The sequence below is a fragment of the Pelodiscus sinensis genome, chromosome 20, assembly GCF_049634645.1.
Source record: "Pelodiscus sinensis isolate JC-2024 chromosome 20, ASM4963464v1, whole genome shotgun sequence".
NCBI lineage: Eukaryota > Metazoa > Chordata > Testudines > Trionychidae > Pelodiscus > Pelodiscus sinensis.
In genome coordinates this window covers 14,021,723-14,033,929 of record NC_134730.1, presented here as the reverse complement: position 1 = coordinate 14,033,929, position 12,207 = coordinate 14,021,723, and the positions used below count along the sequence as shown (strand labels likewise).

The 12,207-nt window shown below is 47.1% G+C and overlaps 1 protein-coding gene across 1 annotated transcript in view; it reads right to left on the bottom strand.

Annotated features, from left to right (window-relative positions):
• Nucleotides 1-12,207, bottom strand: part of ACSF2 (acyl-CoA synthetase family member 2) — a 78,224-nt gene that overhangs the window by 55,322 nt on the left and 10,695 nt on the right. The window contains exons 2-4 of the mRNA XM_075903754.1: nt 4,149-4,344; nt 2,710-2,838; nt 677-730 (exon numbers count right to left, since the gene is read on the bottom strand). Coding sequence (XP_075759869.1) covers nt 677-730; nt 2,710-2,838; nt 4,149-4,344 — 379 coding nt within the window. The remainder of the gene's footprint in view (nt 1-676; nt 731-2,709; nt 2,839-4,148; nt 4,345-12,207) is intronic.

The window sequence follows — 12,207 nt, the reverse complement described above, 5'->3', positions numbered from 1 at the left end:
AGCCAATTTCAAAAACCAGTTTGAAAGGAAAGCTGCAGAACTTAATTTCATTTACAAGTTTGACACCTTCAATAGAGGTTTAAACAAAGACCTTAACTAGATTACCCAGTACATTCCACATCCTAATGACATAAAAAACCAAGCATGGGATACTTAAGAGTACTTAGAACCCACACTATCAGCTTCATTTAGCATGGACACTCTAATTGACAATTTTTCTCCTCTTTTTCCCTCCCATCCCCTCTCTTTCACTGCTATTTATTTTGCAACCTGGACCCCTTAACTCCATTCATCTGAAGAAGTGGGTTGTGCCAATGAAAGCTCATGATACAATCTAAATTTTTTGCTAATCTCTAAGATGCCACAGGACTACTCGTTTTTAAAGTTACAGACTAACACTGCTACTCCTCTGAGACTTTTTACCAATTCACTTCAGGCATTCACACTCCATAAGACCAGTTGCTGCACCATGGGGTCTGCATATGTGGCCACACAACCACAGACACAGGCTGCCCCTGAAAGATGTTTTGCTACTGCCTGAATTTCCCAAGTGCTCTGATCAGAAGTTCTTTTGCCAGTGCAGTTCCCATGGCTACCCTCTGCCTTTAACATCTCTATGTTTCAAAGTGTTTGTGGGCAGAATCAAGTGGTACCAGCTCTGCGTGGCTCACACTACCTTCTTGATCACAAACTCCAGCTCCTGGGCCTGATAGGCAGGGTTCACAGACACCTAGAATGGGGAGAGAGAGACAGGAGAATTAATCAAGGCTCTGAAGAACCCTCAAAGACTTCATCTTCTAACTGCTTCCTCTAAGGCTACATCTAGACTACATCCCTCTGTCGGAAGAGAGATGTAAATTAGGCACTTCAAAAGTACAAATGAAGCCGAGATTTAAATATCCCACGCTTCATTTGCATAATCGTGTAATGGCGCTCTTTCGAAAAAGCACTATTTTGAAATTGAAACTGCAGTCTAGACGCGGTTCTTTTAAAAATAGAAGCCTTTTTTGAAAGATCCTGCAAACCTCATTTTTTGAGGAGTACAGGAGCTCTCAAAAAAGCCTGCCGTTTTCGAAAGAACCATGACTAGACTGTGGTTTCAATTTCGAAATAGTGCTTTTTTGAAAGAGCGATGTAGTCTAGACACAGCCTAAGAGAAAGTCTCAGAGGGGTCACTGTGTTAGTCTCTATCTGCAAAAACAATGAGGAATCCTGAGGCACCTTAAAGACTAACAGATGTATTTGGGCATAAGCTTTTGTGGGTCAAAACCACTTTCGGTATGTCTACACTTGCACCCTAGTTCGAACTAGGGATGCAAATGCAGGCATTGGAAATTGCTAATGAAGCGGGGATTTAAATATCCCACGCTTCATTAGCATGATCTCGCCTGCGTGTTACTCTGAATGCCAGCTGTTCCGAAAGTGAAAGTGAGCATTGGGACGTGTTAATTCGAACCAAACCCCTTGGTTCGAACTAACATTACTCCTCAAAAAATGGAGTACTCCTCAAAAAATGAGGAGTAACATTAGTTCGAACCAAGGGGTTTGGTTCGAACTAACGCATCCCGACGCGCACCTTCACTTGCAGAACAGCTGGCATTCGGAGTAATGTGCCGGTGAGATCATGCTAATGAAGCGCGGGATATTTAAATGTAGACATACCTTGTGTTAGATGGAAAGTGCAGTCATACCCTTTGTCAGATGGTAATAAATCTGTTAGTCTTAAAGGTGCTACAGGACTCCTTGTTTTTTCTTAATGAAAACACATTTGCAGTTTCTTCCTTCTATAAAATAATGAGGATTAGGATAATAATCCAGATTTCATGTTTTCCAGAGATGCCCTTTTATTCCCATTTTTACAACTAGGGAAAACCAAGGCATAGAAGTTAAATGGTCAAACCACAAGCCAATAGCAAAGCTGAAAATAGAGTCCAAGCTCTCTGATTCCCATGCCCATGCTTAACCCACTACGCAATAGAAATCCACATTTCTAGGGACACGCTGAATCCTTTCTGGATAACACAAAGACTGAAAACTTCATTACTGCACCTAGCTCACCAGAGAAGCAGTTTTTACTACCAACGCTGAGTTATTAGATTGAGACTTTGGATAGCCCACTAAGCTAAACCCATCTATTTACCCTGCCTAATATATCTTTTGAGTGTCATTGCAGTGGGTGATGTTGTACAAAACTTCCAGGAAGACACCCAGCAAGTCTTATGATGTAAAAAAGTCAAAGCTCTGATGGTATGCTATTGGGTGATGACTGACTCTCAAGGTGGACTAGACATTTTAGTATCTTTATTTTTAAATGGACACTTTCTATGATGAATTTTCATCTAGAGGTGCTGCAGAAAGTATTAAAGGGGTATTTTAATTCAGGGTTGGTTGGTTGAGGGCACTGGGTCTATATATAAAAACATGTAGCCTACCTATCCATTCCCTCACATCGCTAACAGTTATAATTTATGTCTCAGGGAAGCTGGTTTCCCACTGTCCTCTCACTGGTCTAGTGTTTTGCTTTTTTTTTTCCTGGGTAACAGAGGTTCAGAATGATGATGAATGATGGTTGAATGACACCTGCTCACATTCTTCCCTTTAGTTCCCTCAACCAGCACATTATTCAACATCTCCAAGATATCCAGGCTTCCCCTTTGTCTCCCCTTCTCCTTAAAAAATTCAGATGCCCCGACAGACAAGTCTCCTTACCAGGATGATTCCTGCCTGAGCTGTTGCAAACTGCATGAGAGCCCATTCATACTTGTTGGGACCCCACATGCCCAGCCGGTCGCCCTTCTTCAGGCCAATAGCCAGAAGTCCAGCTGCTGCCTGGTCCACCTGCAAAACACACATGAAGCCAGGTAGGGAGAGACGTCCCTGCACAGGGCACATCAAGGCATTTTAATCTCTCCCAAGCTAACCTGAAGGCAGCTGAGCATCATTTTCATGCCCAGGGGAGGAAACTGAACTCAAGCATTATCCTGCACTAGCACAGTCTTGCAGCTTCTTGCTTGGCTGTTTGTTCAGCACAGGGTCAGTTCTATTCCCCTGGGCTGTTCATTTAATAAACAATGGTTCCTAGCAGAGGTACAAAGAACAGAACAGCCATACTTATCAGGCACAAACTCAGACCATGTGTGCAGGTGGGAATCTGGGATATTGAACCTACAAAGGTGAATTTCATTCCTGTGCAATCGAGGCCTACGCACCCTTTGGGTATGTCTGCACTACAGCATTATTTCAAAATATTTTATTTCTAAATAGTTAACTCAAAATAAGTTATTTCAAAATAACGCGTCTACACACAAAATGCATTTTGAAATAGCATTTTGCTATTTCGAAAGAGCGCGTCCACACTGAGTAGACACTGAATCGCATTTAAGGCCAGCCAGAACCAGGTCCGGCAGGGCATCAGATCAGAAGTTACTTTGTGTGGCTGCTGCCTGAGGCTATCTGAGGCCTGTGCTTAAAGGGACCCTCCTGGACAGCCAGTTCTCAGGTTTCCCTGCTTGCTTGCCTGCCTCAATGAGGGACAGAAAAGCATTTTGTCTCTGTATGCTCTGGTTGCCCTCACTCGGGACACCACAGCACTCTGCAACATGGAGCTAGAGCTGCCCCTGCGCACCCTGGTGTTTCTCTTGGACGCGTTGCTGCGAGCCTGACTTCACTGTCTGCAGGCTGCCATCCGGGGGCTGTCAGTATCCAGGAGAGCCTGCGGGAAAGCTTCCACCCTGAGGAGCACTAAGAGTCTCCCTGGTCTGTCCCACTGGGGCCTTGTGCCTCATTCCTCCCTCACGTCCTTCCACTTACCCCTCTCTAACCCCCCTTCCTGATGTCAAATAAAATACATGTATTTTCATGAACCCTCTGCTCTGGCCTTACAGAGCAGTCCCTGAAGATAAGGGGTAGGTGCCTACCCCTACCACACACATTAGATGATAAACCAACATGCAGCTTTCCTACATATTCCAAGCCAGGATACAAACCCAAACCACATAAGCCCAACCTTGCTTTCAATCCAGGGATGGAACCGTTTTTTTTTTTCATTTCTCCAGCTGACTGACCCACTCATACTGTGATTCAGCTGGATTGCAAATTCTCAAGGTGAGCTAAAGGACTGGATTCTACCAGACAAATCGGTCACTCACATCTTGCATGAATTGAGCAAATGTCTTTCGAACCCCATCTTGACAGAACACCAGGGCCTCGCGGTCTGGAAACCGATGGACTGTCTCCTCCAGGCACTGCCCCATGGTTTTGGTGAGCAGTGGAATGTGTGTTACCCCTCGGATGTAGCTGTTGGTTGCGATTGGAGTGGTGGGGGGTGAATCTATGTGCAGGGCACTGTAAAAGAAAGACCAGGATCAACAACAGCTGGGTCACCAAACCGGTCTTCCTTGCAATACCCAACCCACATGGCACTCCCTAAGCCATTGTCCCTCCTTCTTTTGGAACCATCTTACACTGACATTGGCTTTGCTGCTCTACAACGTATGTAGAGAGGACACAGAGATCATGGGCTTGAATCCCAACAGGCAGAAGTCCAGTCACTAGAGCAATTTTTAGGGTTGCCAGATGGTTTAACCAAAAATACTGAACCCTCCCCCCCAAAAGAAACCCACTGTTGAGAAAAAAAAAGGGGGGGGGAGACCAAAGTTGTTGAGGGAAAAAAAAATACAAAAAAACCAGCATGGCCCCTTTAAAGCCTTTGGGGTTTTTTTTTGCTGGTGGCCACCTTGTTTTCTTACTCTGTGCAGGAAGAGAGCTCCCTTGCAGAACCAGGTAAGTAGGGAGGAGGGGAGGCTCGGGGGAGCTGAGGAGTGGTCCGGGGGCCGGGTCGGGTGGCTGGGCCCAGTTGCTGAGTGTGGTAGGGTTGCCAGGTATCTGGTATTTTCGCCTCCTGGCAGGGAAAAAAAAAATCAGAAAATACCAGACATTGTAGGTGTCTGGTATTTTCTGATTTTTTTTACCAGACAGGAGGCGAAAATAGCAGACTGTCCAGGTCAATACCGGACACCTGGCAACTCTAGTAATTTTGGAGATATCACAACAGTGCTACCAGAAGCCTCCGACAGAGCACAAGTGTCTGTCTATGGTCTACTTAGTCCTCATTATGGGTACATCTACACTGCAGAGCCTAACTTGAAATAAGCTATGCAAATTGAACTATGTCAATTGTGTATCTTATTCCGAAATAGCTTATTTTGAAATAGGGAGCGTCTACACAGCACTTATTTTGAAACAGAGCTCTCCTCCTCCGACTTCCTTCATTCCTCATCCAATGAGGGTTACAGCAGTCGGAGTAAGAAGTCCTCCAACTTGACAGTATTTCGACACTATTTCGAAATAACTGCCTGCTGTGTAGACGTGGACTAAGTTATTTCAGAATAGTGTTACAGTGTAGACGTACCCTATCATAGCCTCCTAGAACCTCACACTCTAACGTATGAGTCCTCCCAAGCATTTTGTGAGGTAGGGAAGTGCCGTGTGTGACAGACACGGTAACTTCCTGGGAAAACCTTATTGAAGTACATTTATGAATCACTGTGAGAGTGTACTGGACCACCACCCCTCCAGGCACAGGCACCGACTTCTGCTCTAGCCACAGGATGCTTGACCCTCCCCGCATTCAGTCCCAGGCCCTGCCCCCACTACATCCCCTTCCACAACCCACTGCCCCTACCCCGCCTCTTTCCATCTCTGTCCACAAGCACCCACATTCTCACTCCTTCCCTCCCCTCCTGGGGGCTCTGAATGCCACGGAACACTGGATTTGCGGCAGCAGGAGGTGCTGGAAGGGAAGGAGGGGTAAAGAGTAGATCAGCGGAGCTAGAAAGAAGCAGGAAGTGCTAGGAGGAGGGGACCAGAGAGGGGAGCTTGGCACCAGTGGGTGCTGAGCACCCACTAATTCCCCTCCCCCCCACCATGGGTGCTCCAAGGCTGGAGTGCCCATGAAGTCACCTAAGTTATGCCTCGAGAAACTAACAACAGTATGCGTTTGGGGAGGCAGGGATTATGCAAATTGACTCAGGTTGTAACACTTCCCAAAGGTCCCACCACCTGGAGAGGCTCACCTACACTGGCTCAAACCGGATTCTCTAAAGAACAAGGAACAAAGAAAGGATTTTTGGAACAACAGCCTATGATTAAACTGACTCCGGGACTGCGTTTGGATCCAGCAAACAGACAGCACCTTCTGCTCAAGGCAAGCCTTACTCCTTCCTGGGATAGGTGGGCAGGACTTCACCTATTCCTGGGGGTGCTTGTCCTGAGCCAACAGCTCTTACGAACTTGTGATCACTGGAAGGGGCTGAAGGACTGATTACCTGGCAGAGCCCTTGTTGAGGCGATCTCTGCTGGGCTTATTCTGGTTCTTTCACTGCTTGGCATGTTTTCTGTACAATGTTTCTGTCAACATGTTTACTTAGCAAAGGCTGCATGGTAACTTATACCCGTGGGCAGCAATGCTGTTTATAGCTGCCAAGAAGGCAAAGCTGGCCTGCTGAGGCACTCTGACTAGTTAGGGAATTCACAAGTAGGCAGGGGACCATGCAGCCTGGAAAATCCCTGGGTAGAGAGGCATAGGCCTGTGTCCAAGAAGGGTGTTGATACAGAGCCTGAAGCCTAAGTGTGAGTGCCTGGATGTGGACCATAGAGGGGGCATACAAATGAAGTCACTCTGATTTGTAACACTGGATTCCCACTTTGCAGATGGGAAACTGAGGCACAGGGAGGCTAAGTGACTTGCCTAAGGACTTATAGGAAGCCTACGATGTTGCCAAGATTTGAACCCAAGTCCAAGGCTGGCATCCTAACCACTGGACACTCCTCCATGTGGCCCCTCAGCCATCCCTACCGTACAGGTACCTGTGGAAAACCCCAATGGCAAATTTATCTCATGCTTCCAGATCCCTGGAATGTGAGCATCACAGAGTGATGTGCTGACCCTGCCACGCATCACACTGGGCAGCAGGGAGGAAGGACGCTAACCTCTCTACTATGACTATTTCTACCAGACTTCAGCTCACTTCCTTGGGCATTTGCCACTTAGGGCCCGATTTTCAGAGCTGCTGATCCCCACTTCACTTAATCTGGGATGGTGGCTGCTCAGCATCCCAAATATCAGCCTCATCTGCCAAAGGGCAAACAAGTATCCTTGCTTTCAATTCCCCCCTGAAAGAATGAAGTGCCTGAGGGAGCAGAAGGAAAGAGCAAGTAGGGATGCTGATAACTGGACACGCAAGAAGAGGGAGAGGTGGCATCAGAACAGAGTTACGTTTTCAGTCTTGCATGGAAAACACTGAACCCTTCTAAGCAAACTGAGAGATTAAGTTCCACAGTCATTTGAACTCAAGACATGGGTGTGGCAGGCTGACACATCTGCAACATAGCACAGGTGCCAGTGTTCTTCCTCAACAGATAACACAGATTAGCCACAGGAGTCATTCCATTTCAATTAACAGAGCTGTATTGATTTACACCAGCTGAGGCTCTCACTCAATCTTTAGTGCCAGAAACCAGAGTTGTTGACTTGAGTCCCACGACTTGAACTCGAGTCCGACTTAAGTCACCTAGGTGACTCAACTTGAGACTTGACTTGGGTTCATTGTTTGTGACTTGAGACTCGACTTGAGACTTGCTAATTTTGTTAAATCGGCTTGGTGAAAAAATTGTCTGAAAATGCCGATATTGGTGGCTTGTCCAAAAGTGACTTGACATGTTTTAAATTAAGACTTGAGACTCGACTTGAGACTTGAACTGTAGTGACTTGAGACTCGACTTGGACTTGACAATGACGACTTGAAGACAACACTGCCAGAAACTAACACAAAGTAACCTGGACTAAAGCATAACAGAAAACTCCCCAGACTCAGTCAGGGCATGCAAGCTCCATCCGCTGTCTCTCAAGAAGCCAAGTTATTGCCCTTCTTCTGAGCACCTGTGGGCTCACTGGGTTCCTACAATCTGTCCCAGTCACCGCAGAACAAGAGTTCCGGCTGCCAGCTGTGCACTGTGCGTACGCAAGGAGTGCAGGTATCTGGGTGGGTCCCAGCTTTTATTGCTCTGATACAACAGCAGGAGCTTGTTTAATGCGTTGCTCCCAGCTGAACGGGCACTGAACTCTGGATAGGCAATAACGATCCTTTCCACCCTCCAGAAACAGAGGGGACAGGGATAAGGAGGAGTTAGAGTGGAAAGGTCTTTCTCCTCATCCCCTTACAAGTAAACACCATGGTAGGCAGAGCCCTTCTTAGTCACTAAAAGATACCTAGATATTACAGCAATTGGTACTATAAATATGTCTAAGATGGACAAATACTCTACACTCAATTTCCTCTTTGCTTGCTAGGTCCCTAATACAGCAAACTTCCCTTTAATAAAAACCCCCGATCCTGTACTCAGTTTCTCACAGAGCCAATCGATGCAGCTCCTTCAGCCAAAAGCAATCACAATGGGCTTTATGTGGCCCATCTTTACACACGCGGAGCCTCATTTTCAGAGTTGGAACATGTCTCCACCACAATGAGAGGTGTGACCGCAGCATGCAAAGATAGACCCCAAGCTAGTTCTGCCCTAGCTAGCTCGAACAATACCTGCAAGGGCTAGCTGCTTGAATACATATCCAGGCCAGCTTGGCAGACCCTGCTTTCACAGCTGTTATTACTAGGCTGGGTATATCCATCAGTGTGCACACAGTACTCCAGCTCCAGGGAGGTACAGGCACTCAGATCCAGGTCCTTGGGGTTTCAAGTACATAGACAGAAGCATCCAAAAATTAAGAGGACTCTCCTGAAACTGTAGCAATAGGTCTTGGAGGGACGTCCCTGCAACGAGCCTCCCTTACTTAATCCATCACAGCTCCAGGGGATGAGCCACTTGCAGCTGTAGTGTACTTGACTCGGCTTGCTTAGAGCTTGAACTCCACTTGGTGGTTTCCCACCGGGCTGTAAACTGCTAGTCCTAGCTCACTGGACCAGCTCTTTGCACTGCAGATGTTTTGTTTGATACACGACCTCTCTCAAACATGGCCGTGCTCTTCAGCCTGCTATTGGCCTCTGTCTTTTACTGCGTGAAGCAGGGAGATTTTGAATCACTACTAAGTAGCCTGGGAAATGAAAAAGGTGGAAATTGCCTTGAAGTTCTGGGACAAAACCCAGAAGTTTGCAGGAGAATTCCTTATGTTGGATTAACGACATGGGGTAAAAAGATACAAGAGACGCAAAGAGGGTTAAAACACAGCCAGAGAAAGACACAGCATCTCTTTCTCAAGAGGATTCAAAAGGGCGGAACGTTTTAACGAGGCAAATTAAAAACTTTCCAAGGGAAGATCAAACGAAGGGAGAGTTGTAATAGAATGGCAATCTCACATTACGATCTGTGTGTATAACACCACAGACCTGCACAAGCCCAGGGAGAGGAGTGACAGCGTATAGTCTTTAGGCAGTAACAATGGAGAGCAGCAGCTGCTGGTTTTCTCACCAGAGGGAGGATTCAGGAGGGAAGGCAGAGCCAGAGGCTGGCTGTAAAGGCAGAGAGCAATGCTGCTGCAAGCATATGGGTAACATGAACTAGAAAGCAGGGGAAGAGGAGGGCTGGGAGGAGTTTAGGATGGGAAGCCTGGATGGAGGAGGAAACCAGAACCTAAGCAGTAGCGGGGCTGTGGAGAATGCTGAAGGGGAGGATGGGGAGCTTGAACGTGATACCAAAAGAGAGGAAACAGCTCGTGGAGTGTGGGCGGGCGACAGAGCCAGAGCAGTGAATGAAGAAATTCTTTTTATGATTTTAACCCTCCCAGTGTAGAGCACCCCAGAATACCCAGAACACTGTACCTGATCAAAGGGTTGTAATGCCACCAGCAAGCTGCAACCCTAAGGGTGTGTCTAGACTACATGCCTCCTTCGACGGAGGCATGTAGATTAGCCAGATCGGAAGAGGGAAATGAAGCCGCGATTAAAATAATCGCGGCTTCATTTAAATTTAAATGGCTGCCCCGATCTGCCGATCAGCTGTTTGTCGGCAGATCGGGGGAGTCTGGACGCGATGCCCCGACAAAGAAGCCTTTCTTCATCGACACAGGTAAGCCTCGTGAAACCAGGCTTACCTGTGTCGATGAAGAAAGGCTTCTTTGTCGGGGCATCGCGTCCAGACTCCCCCGATCTGCCGACAAACAGCTGATCGGCAGATCGGGGCAGCCATTTAAATTTAAATGAAGCCGCGATTATTTTAATCGCGGCTTCATTTCCCTCTTCCGATCTCGCTAATCTACATGCCTCCGTCGAAGGAGGCATGTAGTCTAGACACACCCTAACAGACCCTTTGAGCCAACTCTGCAGCTCAGGAGAGAAAGGGCTTAATAAATAGCCATTTGGTCCATCTGCTTCTAGGACTGTATGTACAGGCTCCTTTTAAAACAGAGAGACCAATGTCTTCAATGAGACTTCTTAGGGAGGAAAACAGACCAGACAGAGCTCAGTGGTAGAAATGTAGCCATGTTAGTCTGGTGCAGCTGAAACAAAAAACAGGACGGTGTAGCACTTTAAAGACTAACAAGATGGTTTAAAGCTCATCACCTATTAAACCATCTTGTTAGTCTTTAAAGTGCTACTCAGTCCTGTTTTTTGTTTCAGACAGAGCTCAGATTTTCATCGTTCAAATTGTGGGGCATTGCAAAAGCAATATGCTGACCAGTATTTGTCTTTTACTGGAACAGGTGTGTTCTCCTGCCTCTGGAGGAAATAAAACCGCCTCGCTCCGTCCCACTTCTATCCTAAAACACTGAGGGGCAACCTCTGGCCTCTACTATGCTCGTATTACTCGTGTCCTGGGTATAAATGTCAGCTGCAATAAGGGTAGTTTGGCAGGTGTGAAGAAGTGTGAGAGAGAAGGGAGCAAATAGGAAGGGATAAAGACAGGCAAACAGGAGCATTAACTTTTATTATTTGGAAATTGCCCGGCCCGTCATGAAACTAAACCAGGGGAGTGAGACAAACAAAGTGAGCTGCAGGAGAGAAGCTTTTTTATAGGGAGTTATTTCCTAGAAAAAAATGTCCCTCTGCCCAGGAAGCCAGGGTGCCCCTCTTCAGAGAACCAGGAGAAACCATTGCAGTATTTCAAGGCTCAACTACTGCTCCAAATAAAGAGCAACTCACTGGCTGCTAAAGATGTGAAAGCAACTATTAGTCCTATGACACTTTAGGTACTAACCAAAATATATAGACTCCTGAGCTTTCATGGGCAAAACCCACTTCATCAGATGAACTGGAGTAGAAATAACAGAAATCAAGAGATAACGGGTGATGCTTCCCGGTTCTGGTTAAACAGTGGGGGCTGGAGCAGTTCTGTCTGCTGCTGGCAGGAGGCTGCTCCAGCCCAGTGGGGCCCATGGTGGGCAGGGACTGCTCTGGCCATCTAGAGCAGCCTCTGTTCATGGCAGGCCTGGGAACCACACCCTCCCTCCGCTGCAGGCAGGGGTTGCTCTAGCTAGCAGCCCTTGCCTTCAGCAGCCCCTGCCTCCAGCCTCCCCCCACCCCTCTAATCAGTTAACTGGTTAAACAATAAGTTTAACCAATTAAATGGGATTTTACATCCCTACTGGCTGCTCAAAAGTCTTATCTCCTGACCACTGCTCAGAAGGCGCACGTGAACACTGCAGGAAGGGAGGGTCCTAAGCACTGGCATTGTTATTAGCCACAGAAAGGACTGATTGGGCTGAATTCCATCCATCTCAGCACTCTTATGGTCCTCCCTCACTTTTGCAGAGGTCCCTCCAGGCCAGGACTGGGGGGGAATGGGGGGGGGGGTGGAGTAGAGAAGCTTACACTGAGATGTTCAGTTGATACAGGACTTCCGTCTTGAAAACCAAACCTCAGTCTCCCCCTCCCCCCACTGCAGGAAAGGGTGAAGTTACCATTGGCTCTAGTGAGAGCAGAATTTGATCCTAACACCTACATTTGCTTCTTCACCTCAATTGTTGTGGGAACAGACAAAAGTGCCAGCTTCCTGCCAAAGTACTGATTCACTGACAGAGAGGCCATGTCCAGACTCAGGGGTTTTTTCGGGAAAAGTAGCCTTTTCCGTTAAAAGCATTTCTGGAAAATCATGCCAGTCTAGATGTAGTCTATTTGTTCTGGCTGCCCCATTGCCTTTTAAAGAGTGATGTGCAGGCGCTGACCCATCATCGGCACACTGCCTACTTCAGGAGGAGTT